Raw genomic sequence first — 20,112 nt, 5'->3', positions numbered from 1 at the left:
ATTTTAACCTGCCTGGCGCCTCTGTCCAAATTTGCACAGTATATAGTCCACCTTGGGTGGAGGGGACTGTCCCTTTCTTTCTATCTACAGAGAGCGACTTCTTAAACCTGAGTGGGGTCAGGTTCTAATGCTCCCCACCTGCATTTAAAGTAGTTGCCTATGTGGTAACCCGTGTTTGTGAGTATATCCACATCTGTTACTTATTTCGCCAACAATTGTTAGACTTACTGCACTATATTGGGCTCTCGGTTTTGTTTTGTTTCAAGTGCATGATTATATGAAGGTTGACTTTTTTTTGTCTTTTATTGGTCGGATGAAATATGCTAATTTTTTGAGATAGGAATTTTGGGTTTTCATGAGCTGTATACCAAAATCATCAATATTAAAACAATAAAAGGCTTGAACTACTTCAGTTGTGTGTATTTGAATCTAAAAAAATATGAAAGTCTAATGTTTATCAGTACATTACAGAAAGTAATGAACTTTATCACAATATGCTAATTTTTTGAGAAGATCCTGTATAGAGCCAGATTACATCACCGTATAGACTTGTTTGCAATTTAGAAAACTTTATTGTAAAGTACAATACATTTTTCATAAAAAAAATCTTTAAAGTAAAGAAAAAGTTATTTATTCATCATTTTTCAATTATCAAAATTGTGCTTCTAATTATTATTTCCTGCATTTATTAAATACTGTCATGTTACACAGTTCTGTGCATAGTCACATCTGTTCCAACTAGGTCCACTTCTGTACTGGCCAGCCAGCATGACGTTCTACTATGGAATCCACCTTGGAGTGTTGCCTAGCAGCAGACTGCATTGTGGCCCGGCAGATTGTCAGTGGAGGGCTGGAGATAAACAGCACTTATGGTATTAGCGCCTTCCACATGTCTCTGGACTGTTGCTGGGCTACAGGATCCTCAGAGTAATCCAGAAGGTCTCCATTCCACATGCCGATTCCTCGCAGACCGAGCTTCTTGATGTAGGCCGCCTTTAATGCAATACTCTGCGGGTCATCGTACCACACCTGATGGGTGTTTCCCCGTATGTCCTGGTAAACAAGTTACATGGTCAATAAGGCTGAGGAGTTCAGATTTATCAACTGAAGGAGGAAATTATACATTTACTGAGTGCAATACATTATGTTCAGCAATTGTTAGTGGCAGCAAGGCGGGGAGGTCTTATGGAGTAAAAATGCATTCAGAAAACAGTCAAGTATTAGTGCAGGTGTGGAGAATGATTGACAATTGCTCCTGCTCTGTGCAGTCAATTGCTCCTAAAGCAATGCAGGAGTTTGTGGGCAATTTTTACGCTAAATAAAGTAATGCAAATACTGCCTGTCTGCCTATCATCCACTCATGCAGGTTCAGGGGCAGAGTGGTCTGAACAGCTATCTCCTCCTTGTTCACATTCAGAACTACCAGAAGTAGAGTGTACTTTGCAGTAGTGATGGGCGAACACCTGGATGTTCGGGTTCGGGAAAGTTCGCCGAACATGGCCGAGATGTTCGGCATGTTCGGGCCGAACCCCGAACTTTCCGAACATCCAGCTTTTGGGGGCCATATGGGGTCGCAGGCATAAGGGGGGAGCATGCCCCGATCGCGGGGGGGGTCGGAAATTCCCCCCACCCCCTCCGCTAGCGCTCCCCCCTCTGCCCGCTTCCCCATTCAAAAGTTTAAGCAAAGTACCTGTAGTGGATGGCCTGGCAGTGGGCGGCACTGTGGAGTGAGGAGGAGGAGTCCGGAGAGTGACGAGTTGAGGGAGGCCGGGCAGCGGGCGGTTCAGCGGAAGTACCCTTGTGGTACTTCCGCCCTTTCTCTGACCTCACGCCCGCTGCCCGGCCTCCCTCAACTTGTCACTCTCCGGACTCCTCCTCCTCACTCCACAGTGCCGCCCACTGCCAGGCCATCCACTACAGGTACTTTGCTTAAACTTTTGAATGGGGAAGCGGGCAGAGGGGGGAGCGCTAGCGGAGGGGGTGGGGGGAATTTCCGACCCCCCCCGCGATCGGGGCATGCTCCCCCCTTATGCCTGCGACCCCATAGGGGGGCAGTATTCGGCCGAACAGGGCCCTGTTCGGCCCTGTTCGGCGGCCATTAGAAGTTCGGGGCGAACCCGAACTTAAAAGGCCGAACACCATCAGGTGTTCGGCCGAACGCGAACATCACCCGAACAGGGTGATGTTCTGCAGAACCCCGAACAGTGGCGAACACTGTTCGCCCAACACTACTTTGCAGCAGGAACTACACAGCCTCTATGTTGCAATGACTAGAGAGAATTTCTGCTTACTACACAACAGCGCCACCTAGTGGCCAGAGGAGGCAATAGCACTGGATGTAAACAATTTTGGATTTTTTAGATCTCACAATCCTACAAGTATGGACAAAGTGGTAGGGTCTAGGGAACATCTGGGAGGCAGAAGGAGCATTTTGGGCAGCCATATTTTGTTAATACACGTAGCCTTTACTTTCTCCTTTACCTATGATCTGCTTTAGACAATATCTGAAAAAGGTTTGTGATGATTTGAGTTGCACTGAATTTTATAAAAACATTTTATATCTCCTGCTTTACTAACAATAGTGTCCCCCCCCCCCCCCCAAAAAAAAAAAACCCTGGCATTCTGTTGTCTTTAAAAATAAATCTAATATCTCTGGAGATGTTAATTAAGAAATCTGTTTGCTGGCATTTTCCACTTGCACTTTCACACCTGACAACTTCTTAAACAGCAAGAAGCAACATGTGACCAGATGAGTTAAACATGGATACATATAGTACTAAGCCCATTGCCTGTGTTCATTTTTTATTGTAATTTTTTTTTATTGCAAGGGCTAATAAACTGAATGAAGCAAATGAAGCAGTTGAACTGCAGTGGTATGCAGTTGCAGCTTTCCTGAAAAGTAAATAGAAGTCAAAACACTTTACCTGGCTGAGCAAACAATCCTGACAACACTATAGTGATGAAAAGCTTGAAAGCCAAACTTCATTTTGTTGGGAGCTAAATGAACAAGATTTTACTCCTACTGACATGGCTGGGTTCAAATTTGAACCCTGAAAGTGAAAATAATAAAAATCACCAGGAATGTTCTACTGTATATGCAATACTCATACAGTTAATTATCTTATTACCTTTGCGTATTTTTTTTAGCTCAGGTTTGCATTGAAGACAATTAATTACATGTAATAAAAAGGTATATGTTACAAATATTACTCCTATTACTCCAGGTGTGGTTTAAAGCAGCAGGGACAGCAATACTATCCAAGGAAAAAAACACATATATATGCAAATAGATAAATATGTGTTCTTACAAAAACATATGTATTGTACTGTCCACTCTTTGATTTCAGTGAATTTAATGTAGTAAATAAAGAGAAAACTGTTCCAGGCATTTTCCATCTTTACTGTCTCTGACTGAAGCCAATTCTGATGCAATTTCCTCCCTTACTCATTTTTTTTTTCTATTGCCTGAAATGGTGTATGTATTGCCAGTCCTCCTCCCCACTGAGCTCTGTATTTAAACTGCACTGTCATATCTAGCTTGCTTTGTAAACACATGTGAGCACAGTATAGATCGTATTTCGGCAGCTTCTGCTGAGGGGTGAGGTGTACAGTCATGGTCGAAATTTTTGGCACCCCAGAAATTTTTCCAGAAAATCCAGTATTTCTCACAGAAAAGTATTGCAGCAATACATGTTTTGCTATACACATGTTTATTCCCTTTGTGTGTATTGGACCAAAACAAAAAAACGTAGGAAAAAAAGAAAATTGGACTAATTGTCACACGAAACTCCAAAAATAGACTGGAAAAAAATCACTGGCACCCTTAACTTAATATTTGTTTGCACACTGTCTTAAAAAAATAACTGAAAGTCAGTTGCTTCCTATAACGATCAATAAGCTTCTTACACTTTTAAATGGAATTTTTGAACACTCTTCCTTAGCAAACTGCTCCAGGTCTCTCTTATTGGAGGGGTGCCTTTTCCCAACAATTGCCCTCACCTGTTACTTGCCCCAGGTGAGTTTATACTAGCATCACATGCTTGAAACAATCTTATTTATGCACAATTTTGAAAGGGTGCCAATAATTTCGTCCAGCCCATTTTTTGGAGATTTTGTGTGACATTATGTCCAATTTGCTTGTTCCCCCCCCCCCCCCCCTTTTTTTTATTTGTTTGAATACACACAACGGGAATAAACATGTTTAATATGTTGACGCTTTATAAATACAATAAATAAATGTATTATTATTATTATTATTTATTGTATTTATAAAGCGCCAACATATTATGCAGCGCTGAACATTAGTTTAGGTTACAGACAATATTTAGGGGTGACATACAGCAATATGACAATACAAGAATACAAGAAAGACCAGATCATGCAGCACAGTATGAGTACCAGGTAATGCTTAGTCAGTCACTGGATGGGAGCATGGAGATTAGGCAAGTTAGGTTCACTCAGATCCATAGCATGGGTGCACAGTAATGGAGGTGCAAGATCAGGTAGGACACAAAAGGAGGAGGACCCTGCCCAAAGGCTTACAATCTAGAGGGAGAGGTAAGGACACGAATGGTAGGGGACCAGAGTTCAGCTGTAGGTTTAGAGCACTTGTGAGGGGTAGTAGGCCAGAGTGAAAAGGTGAGTTTTGAGGGCTTTCTTGAAGATGTTGAAGGAGGGGGCTGCCCTAATGGGTGGAGGTAGGGAGTTCCATAGTGTTGGAGCAGCTCTTGAGAAGTCCTGGAGGCGTGCATGGGACTGGGTGATTCGGGGGCGGTTAGGCGAAGTTCATTGGAAGAGCGGAGTAAGCGGCTAGGTGTGTACCTCTGAGTAAGATCGGAAATGTAGGTTGGACAGGTTTTGTGGACAGATTTGTAGGTCAGACACAGTATCTTGAATCTGATTCTGGACTGGATAGGAAGCCAGTGGAGGGATTCTAGGAGGGGATCCGCCGTGGTGGAGCGATGGGAGCAGTAGATAATTCTGGCTGCCGCATTCATGATGGACTGCAGTGGGGCTCTTCGGGTCATAGAGAGACCAGACAGCAGGGCATTGCAGTAGTCAAGGCGGGAAATTATGAGGGCATGGATGAGGAGTTTGGTGGTGGCAGAGGTCAGGAAAGGGCGAATCTTACAGATGTTACGAAGGTGGAAGTTGCAGGACTTAGTGAGGTTTAGGATGTGGGAAGTGAAGGAGTATAGCAAAACGTGCTACTGCAATACTTTTCAGTGAGAAATACTTGATTTTCTGGAAAAATTTCTGGGGTGCCAACAATTTCGGTCATGGCTGTATTTCCCTACTCAGTCTCCTGCCACAATTAACTGCCCTCAGCCAATCAGTGGGGAGCAGGAATGTGGGAGGGGAGATAACAAGCTTCCCTCTCCCTGGCATTGTATCAGAATAGAGCCAGGTTGACTGAGATAAGATTCATTACAGCAGACACATTTCTGATTATATTGGAATGCTTCCAATGCAGGGTCAGGATGTAGACTACATAATAAACACAAAGTAGTGGTAAATGGAATTTAATATCATGGCTGACAATCCGGCTTCAAACAAAATACTGGTCACACAAACCTTATAATTGTAGTATGGGGCTTCCTGACGGTCATCCCATAATCGTTTACTGAGAGAGCCATTCACTTGCTTCATAATGGTGTTATATCCTACTTGGGTCCCCACTGCATCGCTGCACGGAGCGCCTTGAAATGGCCGCTTTTCCAGTGTGCACTTGTTGTCCTACAAAAATAATTGCAGCAAACTGAGTTCAGTGGAAACAAGTGTATGAGCGGTTTATGGAGCAGTCAGTGTTGCATTTTGTTGGACTGGACAGCAGTTGATGAGGAATCATGGGATATATATACCCAGTAAGAATGTGCTTGTTCACAGATTCGCTCCCATCCAGAAGAAGCCTGCTGGGTGCAATAGGTGTAGAGAGACCCAGCACTAGATCAGCGAGCTTGAGAGGGATCCAGACTATAGAGAGGCTTCCTATTAATTATCTAATTACAGTAGAGTCCAGGTTAACTGGAACTCAGGCATCCGGCAGTCTCATCTAACGGGCATGCCTGGCAGGACTCTAAGATTGCACAGCGGTGTGCTGTCCTTTTCTCGTCTTGCAGGTATCAGCTGGGAGCTGCAAGACGTGAAAAGGACAGGGATGGAGGATTTGTAAGCATTTTCTATTTTCTACTGCACACAGCTGTGCAGTGATTCCGTTGGGGGAGGGGGGGGGGGCAAGTGTTATCATTACAGTTCTTAAGCAACCGGCAAGCACACATATCCGGCATCAGATAGGTATGGAAAGCATTAGCTAGGCCTGTGTTCTTGTTCCTCACCTCAAACAGCCCTTTTGAGGGCTAGCACATTGGTCTCCTGTGTTTTTTGTGTGTGACACTCCCAAGCCCACTGACACCCAGAGCTGTGTGCACAATACTGCTATTGTTGTTGCCTCATTAAGTTGCAGGCACAGAACCACTCCTGTGCATTATTATTTCACTGTATTTTCTAATAGTACTATTGCATTTCTCGGTGTGTGACACTTCACAGCCCACTGACACCCAGAGCTGTGCATAATGTGATTTCTGCCCTTTAGGGATCAAAACACGACTCTGCGTCAACTCTAATTTTTGGTTGGACTTTTGGCATGGATCCCCCTCCGGCATGCCCCTGCCTAGGTGTTAGACCCACTGAAACAACCTTTTCATCACTTTTGTGGCCAGAAGGTTTTAAAATTTGCCTGCCCATTGAAGTCTGTGGCGGTTTGCCAAATTCGCCTGTTCGCGAACATTTTCGGAAGTTCGCGTTTACAAACAGAGAATTCTATGTTCGCAATATCTCTAGTTTCCTCCCACATCCCAAAAACATACAGATAAATTAATTGGCTTCCCCCTTAAAAATTGGCTCTAGACTACTATACACATACACTATACAATACATACATAGACATATGACTATGGTAGGGATTAGATTGTGAGCGAGTGATGTCATGTACAATAACTCGGGGAAGGGTTGCTGCAGCCGGCTATACTGGGCTAAGAATAGAGTCGATCCTGCGTGCAGATCAGATAAATATCAACATCACTTATCCAGCTCAGTCATCTATACATATTTCTGCAGAAGAAATGCTTACCTCTGTTAGCTGGAGACAGACATAATCGTACCCATACCAAGGGACGCCCATCACCAGCTTCTTGGGGTCAATGCCCAAACTGAGGAACTGCTCATAGGCTGGAGAGGAAAGGAAGTTATTATTATTATTATTTATATAGCGCCGACTTCTTCCGCAGTGCTGTACAGAGTACTGTATATTGTCTTTTTTACTTAGCAGTCCCTCAGAGGGGCTCACAATCTAGTCCCTACCATATGTCTATGTATGTTTTGTGAAGTGTATGTATCATAGTCTAGAGCCAATTTAGGGGGAAGCCAATTAACTTATTTGTATGTTTTTGGGATGTGAGAGGAAACCAAAGTGCCCAGAAACCCACGCAGACACTTGGAGAACATACAAACTCCGTACAGATAGTGCCCTGGCTGGGATTCGAAGAGGGGACCCAGCGCTACAAGGCGAGAGTGCTAACTGCTACAGCACTATGCTGCCCTGTTAAGTTGCAATAAACTGGTAGTTGCCTAAAATTCTACCAATAATTCTTTCATATGGCAGAAGCCCTGGTATGTTTGCCAGCTCCAGCTGGTACCGATTGCTGTTGGCATGGTGATTGCAGCAGGACTCATCGACATGTACCCTTGAGATGCTTTTAATCCTACAACTTTTAGTAAGTAAACTACACAGAGATTACCCTATCGGAGGATATTAATAATAAAATTGAACTTATATTTCATATATTAAAAAAATTTGAAAAATTGGGACATGAACACTATCTAAAGTGGTGAACCAGTGAGTTGGGGGTATTTGGTCATACATCAGCTTCGACGACCCTCCTAAACTCACATCCGTTATTTGTTACAAACCCCATTACTCATTTGTTTGTAACAAATAACGACTGTGAGTTTAGGAGGGTCGTGGAAGCTGATGTATGACCAAATACCCCCAACTCACTGGTTCACTGTGTTCAACACTTTAGATAGTGTTCATGTCCCAATTTTTCAAATTTTTTAATACAGTGGGTTGCAAAAGTATTTGGCCCCCTTGAAGTTTTCCACATTTTGTCACATTACTGCCACAAACATGCATCAATTTTATTGGAATTCCACGTGAAAGACCAATACAAAGTGGTGTACATGTGAGAAGTGGATCGAAAATCATATATCATTCCAAACATTTTTTACAAATAAATAACTGCAAAGTGGGGTGTGCATAATTATTCGGCCCCCTGAGTCAATAATACTTTGTAGAACCACCTTTTGCTGCAATTACAGCTGCCAGTCATTTAGGGTATGTCTCTACCAGCTTTGCACATCTAGAGACTGAAATCCTTGCCCATTCTTCTTTGCAAAACAGCTCCACCTCAGTCAGATTAGATGGACAGCATTTGTGAATAGCAGTTTTCAGATCTTGCCACAGATTCTCGATTGGATTTAGATCTGGACTTTGACTGGGCCATTCTAACACATAGATATGTTTTGTTTTAAACCATTCCATTGTTGCCCTGGCTTTATGTTTAGGGTCATTGTCCTGCTGGAAGGTGAACCTCCGCCCCAGTCTCAAGTCTTTTGCAGTCTCCAAGAGGTTTTCTTATAGTTTGCCCTGTATTTGGCTCCATCCATCTTCCCGTCAACTCTGACCAGCTTCCCTGTCCCTGCTGAAGAGATGAAGAGAGCATGATGCTGCCACCACCATATTTGATAGTGGGTATGGTGTGTTCTGAGTGATGTGCAGTGTTAGCTTTCCGCCACATATAGAGTTTTGCATTTTGGCCAAAAAGTTCCATTTTGGTCTCATCTGACCAGAGCACCTTCTTCCATATGGTTGCTGTGTCCCCCACATGGCTTGTGGTAAACTGTAAACGGGACTTCTTATGCTTTCTGTTAACAATGCCTTTCTTCTTGCCACTCTTCCATAAAGGCCAACTTCGTACAGTGCATGACTAATAGTTGTCCTATGGACAGAGTCTCCCACCTGAGCAGTAGTTCTCTGCAGCTCATCCAGAGTCACCATGGGCCTCTTGACTGCATTTCTGATCAGCGTTCTCCTTGTTCGGCCTGTAAGTTTAGCTGGATGGCCTTGTCTTGGTAGGTTTACAGTTGTGCCATACTCCTTCCATTTCTAAATGATCGCTTGAACAGTGGTCTGTGGGATGTTCAAGGCTTTGGAAATCTTTTTGTAGCTTAAGCCTGCTTTAAATTTCTCAATAACTTGATCCCTGACCTGTCTTGTGTGCTCTTTGGACTTCACAGTGTTGTTGCTCCCAATATTCTCTTAGACAACCTCTGAGGCCCTCACAGAGCAGCTGTATTTGTACTGACATTAGATTACACACAGGTGCACTCTATTTAGTCATTAGCACTAATCAGGCAATGTCTATAGGCAACTGACTGCACTCAGATCATAGGGGGCCAAATAATTATGCACACCCCACTTTGCAGTTATTTATTTGTAAAAAAAATGTTTGGAATCATGTATGATTTTCGTTCCACTTCTCATGTGTGCACCACTTTGTGTTGGTCTTTCATGTGGAATTCCAATAAAATTGATTCATGTTTGTGGCAGTAATATGACAAAATGTGGAAAACTTCAAGGGGGCCCGAATACTTTTGCAACCCACTGTATATGAAATAAAAGTTACATTTTATTATTAATCTCCTCCGATAGGGTAATCTCTATATTGTTTATATCGAACTCAGGTGTGTTTTAACTTTTAGTAAGTGAAATGTTTTATTCTGTGGTGTACCTAGGGAATTTAACACCCGGTGCTGATTATATACAGACACCCCCTTCAAATCAACCAATTTTTTTGATGGGAGGGTTGACGGGTTGGGGTGCCGAGCATGTCGCTGCAAATGAAACTCTGTACTCTATACAGTGCTGCAGCAGATGTTGGTGCCGCTGGCGTCTGCAATAGCAGACTGCCCTGCATTATTGATTAATTACTCTGATCAGGATAAATAATAGTCCAGGGCACTCTGGTATTACAGCAGCCAGTGCACATGGCTACTAATGCCAGGCAACTTCTGAAGCACTAAACACATCCTGCCTTCTCTCCCTGCTAATGTCCCAGCTGCAGCACAGCAATCATTCTCTCTACTCACCCTGCTGCTCTGCACATTCACTCACTGCAGGCTGTGTGTAGAGAGCGAGGAGACACATTGCCCACAGACAGGAAGGGGGAGGGGTGCTACATTTAGTGCAGGAAGTAGTACAGTCCCCTGCACTGCCTGCTGCTATTTTCCCAAGTGTTGCCCAAACTATGAAAGAAGATCTCAGGTGGAAGAACACAGTGGCTGAGCACCACAGCGGCACCCCTAGCCATGGCTACACCCAGTGCTGTGGGCACCTGCGGGATTATGGTAGATACGCCACTGGTTTTATTGCATATGAAATGAGCTGATATACTTCACGATTGGAGCGCTCCTTCTCTCTCCATTCTTGTGCCAAAACAATTACTGATCTTGCTCACCCCTGATGTTGAGCTCCTAGGTCCAGTTTTCCTTTGGGATATTTGGGTTTTGCATGAGGGAGTGATGTAAATAGATCTGTGTACTGTGCACAGTGGACTATGTGGCCTCTAAGTACAGTAAATGCATTAAATTATTACATAAGGGCCTATTTACACTTGTGCGCTTTACAAGCGATTTCAGCATCGCTGAAAATCGCTAGCATTTTGAAAACGATTATACAATGAAAAGTATATGGAAGTGTTCTCATCGAAGCGATTTGTGATTTGCTGAAAAGCAAACGCGTTGGCAGCAGCATTTTTTTGAGCTATTAGCAGGTTTAATGTTAATTATAGGAGCGCTGGTAAATCGCTCTGGAAGCGCTGGCCTGTTCACAATCAATAGAGTTTTTCCAGCGATTTTACCCATCAAACCTTGCACTTTGCCCACAACACACCTCTTTTTCCTGTGCAGATGTCATTTCCTGTGTATGGAAGACAGACACAGCTTATTGAACTAGAAATCGCAAAATGCTAATCGCTGAAAAAATGCTTTCTGTACAGTGCAAAATTGCTGGAAAATCTCTAGGAAAAACTACTGGAAAACTCCAGAAAAATCGCTCAGCATTTGCGATTGCATTTAGCGATTTCTACTGTGAATGGCCCTAAGTCCTGAATTATTTCATACTTACCGGCAATGGTTTGATTGAATGGAGCGTTGGCTGCAGCAATACACTCCGTCCAAATCTGAGACTGCTCATCGTAAGACATGACAAACAGGAAGTCAGAGGACTCTGCTATGGCGGAGTAGTTGTAGCAGCGGATATCCACACACTTGGGGGACCACGCGACATCAAATGTCACCTGCAATGGAAGGTGGGTACATTATCAAGAACTCACATTAAAAAAAATCACCAGCAGATGGAGCTACTTAGGAAACCAATTAATTACATACACTGGGCGTGATAAGTCGGCCTGACGCTGTATCATGGATCTCCGTGCTTCATCAGAGGCCAACAAAGGTTAACCTCAACCTATTAGCAACTTCAATATTTTGTTTGAAATAAGTGCACTCCTTTTCACCTAAGTCGGCAGAACTCACTGTGCTGTAAATTCCTGGAATGCTTTGATCTCTTTCTACTAGCAGAAAATATAGAAACTAAAAGCAGAAGTCGTCTATTGTCTCACACTGCCCCCTAGCGACAAGCGGCCATAAATACACATTACAGCATAAACAATAAAAACATGTTCTAAAATAAATTGACCTGGAGCCCTTGTAAGTCTCTAAATAAATTGGCTGCTGAAGGGTGAAAGTCTTTGCAGTTTTGGAACTGGTGCCTGGCTCTATACTTCCTGACTATTGTGGATACTCTGTGAGAAAAATACATGAATACAAGAACACTTTCATTCAAATCTCACTTTTGGCTTTAATTTGGACTGTTGTAGTAGCTTCCTTCCATAAAGTCCTTTGGTGTGGCGAGACTGGCTAAACTCCAGTTAACAGGTCAGTTCTGTACCGTGGTTTGGTTGCTGGTGGTTGGCCTAGCCAGCCTCGATGCCACATAGAGAGCAGAAATGTTGTATAATTCTGGCTTTGGCACTACAGTCCATGCCGGGACTTGGGAAATTTATCGGTAAGGTGCTGCTAGTAAAGAATTATGAAAAGGAGTCCTTGGATTCAGTAGAAGTGCTCAGGAGGATGAAGGCTGTGTATCAGCTAGGGTTAACTAAGTATGAATAGGTGCTCCTTAGTATGGCTTTATTTAGGGGACAGAGTAACCAAGCAGCTCGGGGTGACCCAAACCACTAGGAATGTATAGGGGGATAAAAGAGACCGAAAAGCCCTCCTACTAAAAAGCAGTGCTTAGTGTGATTTGCCTTCTTAAAACAGAAGGAAGTTTGCAATAATTCAGCAATAAGTGAACATTTGCTGTTACCCACAATGCACCACTACTGAATATGCAAATTATCTCTTTTTTGCCCCTGTAAGCCAAGCTCGCATCCAGAACCGCTGGAGTATAGCAAGCCTATAGCTTTAAATTTTACAGAGCCTCATCAACCCCACATGTAGACAGCCTGTTCCGGGCTTTTGGCCCTCATCAGTTCATAGCAGGGATTGATATATATCTGTATGGAATAGGGGCTTGGACCAGTACAAGAGAGTAACCAAGCAGCTCGGGTTGACCCAAACCACTAGGAATGTATAGGGGGATATATTTAGGTGGTTGAGTAGTGAAAAGCTCGGTGTCAGGATAGGGTAGGGGGGGGGGGGGGGGATGGGGGTAGTCAGTAGTTTAGGGTTAGGTTTGGGTTAAGCTGGCCATACTCTATTCAATTATCCTTCAGTTTTGTTTTTGAGTGATACAATGATCAATTATTTAACGAATCACTAAAGACCAACATTGCGGATCAATCTTTTGACCGATTTTAGCCCTTAAAGGGAACCAGAGAGGATGAAATATACATACCTGGGGCTTCCTCCAGCCCCATACGCACGGATCGCTCCCACACCGCCGTCCTCCGCTGCCTGGATCCGCCACCACCGGGTCCCGTCATTGCCGCGAGTCGGCCAGCGGACGCAGCCAATTCTCCGCATCACAGGGTGCTCTCCCCATACAGATACGCATGTGGCTGCCTATTGCGCAGCCGCATGCATACGGGTATGGAGGGAGCCCCTGTGATGCGGACAATTGGCCGCGTCCGCCGGAAGTGACGGGCCCGGTACCGGCGGATCCAGGAAGCGGAGGATGGCGGCGTGGGAGCAATCCAGGCTTATGGGGCTGGAAGAAGCCCCAGGTATGTATAAAATCATTTTCTATTTTGGCTGGCCATTCCTCTCTGGTTCCCTTTAATATTAATTGTAAATGTTTAAATCCACTCCAATTTACAATAGATTAGATGTTAAGCAATTGTTTAATTGAGCAAAAAAATGTGCAGCATATGGCAACCTTTAGGCAGTTGATGAAGCAGCAGAGCCAAAACATCTACACTGACAGCACTGCACTAAAGAAGCACCAATTAGCCAGCTAAAATGGGTTAGAGGTACTGCCTCTGCCCGTGAAGCATGAGTTGGAATCCCAGGTTGCTGAGCTGAGCGTTGGGCGCCAAAATGACCTGATTCGAAATTCACCCCTTCAGTGTAGCTAGCCTCATGTCCCCTCTAAGTATAAGTGGCCAGATATCCCCCTAGCTGTGAGTGGAGTGGCATTACCTCTCCAGGTTTCTGTGTTACATCTCAACCACCTTCTCTTCAGCACCACCTAGCGTCCGGGTTTCATAGCTGAAGCGGATGTCTCATCATTTGACTTGCTGGCAAGTACCGAAAAAATTTCCAGATAGACCCCGACTGCACCCACAGACAGAGCTAAGCAGCGCTGGGAAGGGGATGGGGAGGGGCAAAGGAACCTGGAGAGGAGAGAGTGGAAGCGGGTTAGGGGGGGGGGGGAGGAATGCATCCAGAGTCTGGGGCTTATGCGCGTATGTAATTGTACGCCACTGGTGAGCTGGTTGCAGGGTGAATGACAGCCCTTCCGGTCACAACTCAGAGGGAGGGAGATGTCGGGTCCAGTGATCGCCGCAACCCAGAATTACCCTAACGCGCCCCGCGCGTGCAACCGTAGTGCATAGTTTTGGCACTCGGCGCTGAGTGCTGAAACCACATGCTTCAGTCTATGCAGTCTATGCCTCAGCCCGATGCTGGTTGTGAGCGCTTTCCTTCCACAGACAAAAACAGACACACGACAGAGATGTGTCACCTGGGATCCCGGGATCTCTCTGTGGAAAGCCTCTGCCGTTTCCTTCACCAGATCGGTCAGAGCGTAATACTCCGGGGTGTCCGGTAACACTGGCTGCTCGATGTCCAGGTTAATCCCGTCCATGTATTGGCTCTTGGCCAGAGTCACCTTCTCTGCTATCCAATCAGATCTCTGTTTTGCATCCACAATACTCTTCAGAGGAACATTTTCTAAAATACAGAAGACAATACTACTGGCAAAGAGGCTTATAGTGCACAGTATTATTCTATCACAGAGGAATGATGCATTATCGTACATATTCTGTAGCAAATTACACATTACACTAAATAATTCATGTAACTATCTGTCAGAAGGAGATTTCAATCAAATGTCCCTACAACAGTCATAGACTAATCAGCAGGGAGAGGTGGCAGTGCTTCCCAAGACAGGCTGCATCTAAATGAACACCAGCATAGCAGTGCAGAGCCCAATTATAGGCAGGGTACGCATCTTGCATTCAAAACAGATGCACCAAATTAACATTAAAGGAGGACGTTAGCTTCCAAAAACAGTTTACATGCAGAGTGCTCTGCACCCTTCCACTGCAATGAGGTCATCCTTCTGGAAGCATCTGTTTTGGATGCAAGGCCATATTTGTCTTTTTTGAACAGCCATTGCTAAATGGGAGTGGCCTCCAACACCATTTGTCATCAACACACAATGCCATTTTGTCATGTTTGCCTAGACATTTTGAAGTCAGAACATGCCTTCAGCCAGGCACTGTAAGAGATATGTAGACTGCCATATTAATTACCAGTTTCCTGGCTATCCTGCTGATCTTCTGCCTCCAATACTTTTAGCCACAGCCCCTAAACAAGCATGGAGCAGATCAGATGTCAAAAAGTTGATAAGGCTGATAAGAAGTCAATCCAGTTGGATTGACTTCTTATCAATCTTATCAGATGTTTGAACTATAGCAAAATACTTTTTTTTAGCCGTTTCCACTTGTTTCACAGCAAAAGTTGTTCAACAATTGTGCTGCATAAAAGACCGCTGTTGAGCGTGTGTATGGGGGCTTAATGCCAATACACACGGTACGATTTTCCATGTGATAGATGGATCCGATTGATAAAATCCCTCAAGTCCGATATTGCTCCCGATCGTTTCTGCGCTCGATTTCTCATAGCAGTGAATAAAAAAGATAAGAAAAACGGATGAAGAAAAGAGAATCGAGCGCAGAATCGTGCGGGGAAAAAAAACTATCAGGTCGCAAAATTGCACGGATAATCTTAGGGCCCTTTTCCACCAGCGCGTTTGCGCTGGTTGAATCGCAAAGTCGCAAACCGCTAGCGATTTTACAATCGCTACGGTTTGCTTTTTAACATAGGAATCGCGGTAGGTCATTTCCACTACCGCGATTCGTTTTTTACGCGAACGCGCGGCGGAGCGATATTTGCCGCGATTTTGCTATGCAGTGCATAGCATAGCAAAATCGCGGCCGCAAAACGTCGGGGAATCGCCGTTTTTGCGATTCAGCAATCGCTAGCGTTCAGCGTGAACGCTAGCGACTGCAGGTGGAAAAGGGCCCTTACTGTGTGTGCCCAGCATAAGACTACCTCTCTTGACTCTTGGACATTTGTATACTGTACTGTATGTACTGGTGCTATACTGTATATACAGGTACAGATACTGGTGCTGTACTGTAGGTGCTACCAAGTATACAACCAACCAATCAATCACGGCAAGTGATGTACCTCACCGGCTATTGGCTGGTTGTTGTATACAAAGCCTTCCCAGTCAGGTGCCCCCTCACCTCATCATCGGGACCACGTTATGTCACTTCTTTCCAGGAATCCTGGTGAGTGGATTTTCTTCTACCATACTTGTATAGCACCGACCTTGCTGCTATCATATGGTTGCCGCATACAGTGGGGATGCGGCCGCGGACGTTTTTGAGCTCCCCCCACCGTATGCGGCAACCGCAGATTCTCCAGTCCGGCTCGGAAGTTTCAGCACCCGCCCTATAAGGTGATACCCGGCGTATAAGACGTCCCCCGACTCTTGAGAAGATTTTCCTTGGTTAAAAAGTAGTCTTATACGCCTTAAAAGTAGTCTTATAGTCTTATGAGGTAAGAAAAGTAATATTGGAATGTTAATCAGGAACAACTTACCTTGAGTGATTATTTTGCTTGTAAATGTGCTGAAAGGTCATTTTTATCAATTAGGTGATAAATAAGTCATTTATGAGAAGCTTTGTGAATAGAGTCCATTGGCATTTTCCTGCATAGGTCCAATGTTGGGCATAGTCTGACACGAAAATTGGCTGCTGCTAGGTGACGCTATTGTCCGATAAAATCCTGAACAGCGTCAGCCTCATTAGTCCGATCACCCGTCTCACCCTCCGCCATTAAGCTTAAATTGGGCTAATCACTAGGGGTGCTGTTGCGGGATCTAGTACACCATGGAGTCACCCTATGTGGTTACCCCCGTAATTACAAAATGACGCAGGCCTGTGTGCAAGAGGGTGAAGCTACAGCACACGATCTGGCGCTGGCCCTGCCCCTACTAAACCCCCCCACCCCCTCAGGTTGCCTCCTCACTCAGTTAATAAAAGTAGGCAGAGCTTTCAGCAAAGTTGGTATGTCTGGCGCAGCAGTGATGGGGCGAGTGGGAGAACAATGATCTCGGCTGTCGCTAAGCCAAAGTGATCCGCCTGGACAAATCACTAGTCAAGAAGGACGGACGGACACACACACACACACACACACACACACACACACACACACACACACACACACACACACACACACACACACGTGGTTATAGGCAGCCTCTGGCGGGTGTAAAGAGCTTAAAAGTATGAGGGGTGGTGGATTAGCAAAACTGCCAGGGAACTGGTATTGTTTAAATTAAATATTTATGTCAGCCTCCATATCCCTCTCTCTTCAGGTTCCCTTTAAGTCTATGAAATTCTCAAGGTCCTCAAGATAAAATAACTGAAACATTGACAGACAACCAGTAAAGCCCACTTCTTGGTTGTTCGATTGTAGGTGCCAACGTGTCTGTACAGGTGTGTGGTAGGGGGCTTGGGAGCAGTGATCTATCTGTGGCCCCATAGCTTTGTACTATATCGATAGGTAGAAAGGTCGTGTTCTTGCACATGTCTAGATTAGGGGACCAAGCAGGAAACCTCACAGGGAAAAGTTCTCCAATCACAGCCCCATCTACAGTACAAAGTGCTGTGAATGGCCAAATAGTGTGGGCGTAGTTAACTACAACCTATCGGCAAGTCAAGAGGGTGCCATCCACCCAATCACGTTAGCTGAATTTCCCTATGAGGCTTTCCACTGGGTCCCCTAAAGTAGACTAGTGCCTGATTGTTTCTTTGATCAGGCACAAGACAAAAGCCTTTTATACACGTTAGATAATCCTTAGATGGGACAATTGTCTTTTGCTGTCTCATCCAAGATTCAAGCATGTGTATATCTGACCCACGACGCCTGCCAATCTGTGATGAGCAAGCGCATAATGTTCTTTAGTCATGCCGTAGAATGCCACTCCCAGGTGTGCCACCCATCCCCAGTGCACCGTGCTCCAGTACACCGAACAGCATGCCTGTACAGCACTTGCCCACCAAACTACCACCCTAAAGCCTGGTACACACATTAATTATGATTGGCCAATCTCTGACCAATTTTACCACCTCCATGTAGTATGAGGGTCAACAGATATTGAGTACTATAAGCAGATTGTGTAGGTAAACTATCATTTTACATGGAGGTGGTAAAATTGGTCAGTTATCGTCCAATCATAATTGATAGTGTGTACCAGGCTTAAAGGTGGCCATGAATCATGCGAATTGGCAGCCGATCGACCATCGGATTCAATTATTATAATCGGAATCAGATGAAAATTGGGGCCGCCAAGTGCATGCCCGATCTACCACTATGCAACCAATTTTGAGCCGAAATTGGTTCCATTAATCGGTCGCACATGCTGCAAGAAGCTGTAGGACCGACTTACTCAATGGGATGCGTGGCGGAACCCCCCCCCCTCCCCCCCCCGATGCTGTTCCCCTAAAAGTGCAATGTGCCCCCCACCCAGTTGCCCAATGCACTAAACATTACTTGTCCGTGGCCGCTGCTTGTCCTCCGCTGGCTCTGAGGGCAGTCCTTTGTCCATATACGCATCCCACGTGGTTGCCGCCGGCAACTATGTGGGGGCGTGTGTATTGAGCAAGAAGTGTGCGTGGATACAGCGGTGGACAAGCACAGGTAATGTATATAGCACTGGGCCCCGGGGGAGAAGGTGGGCACATTACACATTAGGGGGACAGCGTCGATTTCGGCATGAAATAGATCAGGAAGCGGCCTGCGGTGTATGGGCAGGTGACAGATCTCTCTCTAATCAGATTCGATCAGGCCTTGTTCACATTAGAGGCGTTTTTGTACAATTTTAAGCGCTGGTGATTTTCAAAATCGCCCTGAAAGCGCTTGTGCAATGATTCTCTATGAGAGAGTTCATATCAGAGCTGTTCGTTTGCGATCCACATTGAAAAACAGTGCTTGGGCCATTTTTTGAGGCGATTTGCCTCAATGGAAGGTATAAGAAAACCGCAAAACGCTCACAAAATTGCTTTGGCAAGCGATTGCGTGAGCGTTTTTTAAAAAAAATAAAAATACATTGTATTTATTGTTTACGGATTTTTTTCTGGATCAAAAGACGGAAGCGCACTGCAAAAGCGCTTACAAAAAAAACGCCCACAAAAACGAGCGAACGTGCAGAAAATCACCGGAAACCGCTTAGAGAAACACGGGAAAAAAAAGCCCACCGCGGACGAACACAATGTGCACTGGGCCTCAGAGAGAGATTTGTCTCTTGGTGGAATCTGCTCACCATTGCTCGACGTATGGCCACCTTTAATACTGATCAGCAATAAACTAGCAGAGGACTGATTCCCCCTTCCTTGCCTGTATTCAGTGACACACTGTGTGGTCACATGTATCCCAGTAATTGCAAGGCTGTCACATACATGTCTGCTTCTACTGTACTGCAGTCTCCTATCCAGCCAGCATCTGCTCATCATACTACCATACTGAACCTTTACCCTGAGACTAGTAATGCCAAGTTCTCCAACACAACCAACCTATCAGGCTCTGGCTTTCATTTCCTAATCTCCTAAATATACTTCCTGGAACTCTGAACTTCTGGCTGAGCAGTGAGCACATGTGATGCATGTATTAGAAGGAGGAAGTTATACAGGAGAAATGAGTGTAATACACAGGAGCTACCCGTACAGTGATGATCCCTGCATATTACAGCCCAGAGGGTCTGCCCTGACATCATACACACAATACACACTGCAGATGGATATACACACTATACACACTGCAGCTGCTGGACACATACAAGTTAGTGTTGTCCGGATCATGAACGATTCGGATCTTTGATCCGAATCTATTTTGTGAGTCGAATCATCAAAATGAGTGATTCGGATCGCAAAAGGGGCGGGGCAAGGAGCGACACGCCCCCTCTCAGCGGGCAGCGGGGTCCTGCAAGCAGAGCTGAGATGGATCGCTCTGTTAGATGGGAGCCAGCCTTGCAGCCAAAGGTAGATGAGAGAGAGGGGACATGGGTGCCACTGCCAGATATGTGTAGAGCACACATACTGGCTGCAATGTGCTGCTCATTACAGGCTGTCTGTTCCGTAGTTGTGCACAGTGATCACATTGGAAACTTTTGGCTCAGCTCAGCACAGCTCAGTAACTTTGCAGGCACTGTGATTGCAGGGCAATATGATCCTCATAAACAGCTGCAGTTTACTTTGG

The 20,112-nt window shown here is 45.0% G+C and overlaps 1 protein-coding gene across 1 annotated transcript; it reads right to left on the bottom strand.

Moving 5' to 3' along the window:
• Positions 1–549: 549 nt before the first annotated feature.
• Positions 550–18,466, bottom strand: LOC137522038 (di-N-acetylchitobiase-like). Its single transcript, XM_068242058.1, has 6 exons — positions 18,412–18,466; positions 14,306–14,514; positions 11,243–11,414; positions 7,130–7,227; positions 5,575–5,736; positions 550–1,053 (listed from the first exon to the last, which is right to left on the bottom strand). The coding sequence occupies exons 1-6, from the start codon at positions 18,464–18,466 to the stop codon at positions 868–870; spliced, it is 882 nt and encodes a 293-aa protein (XP_068098159.1). The 3' UTR covers positions 550–867.
• Positions 18,467–20,112: the final 1,646 nt, after the last annotated feature.

This window comes from Hyperolius riggenbachi, chromosome 6 (assembly GCF_040937935.1).
Source record: "Hyperolius riggenbachi isolate aHypRig1 chromosome 6, aHypRig1.pri, whole genome shotgun sequence".
In the NCBI taxonomy this organism is placed as follows: Eukaryota; Metazoa; Chordata; class Amphibia; order Anura; family Hyperoliidae; genus Hyperolius; species Hyperolius riggenbachi.
The sequence above is the reverse complement of the archived record's forward strand: the minus strand, read 5'-3'. Positions and strand labels throughout refer to the sequence as shown.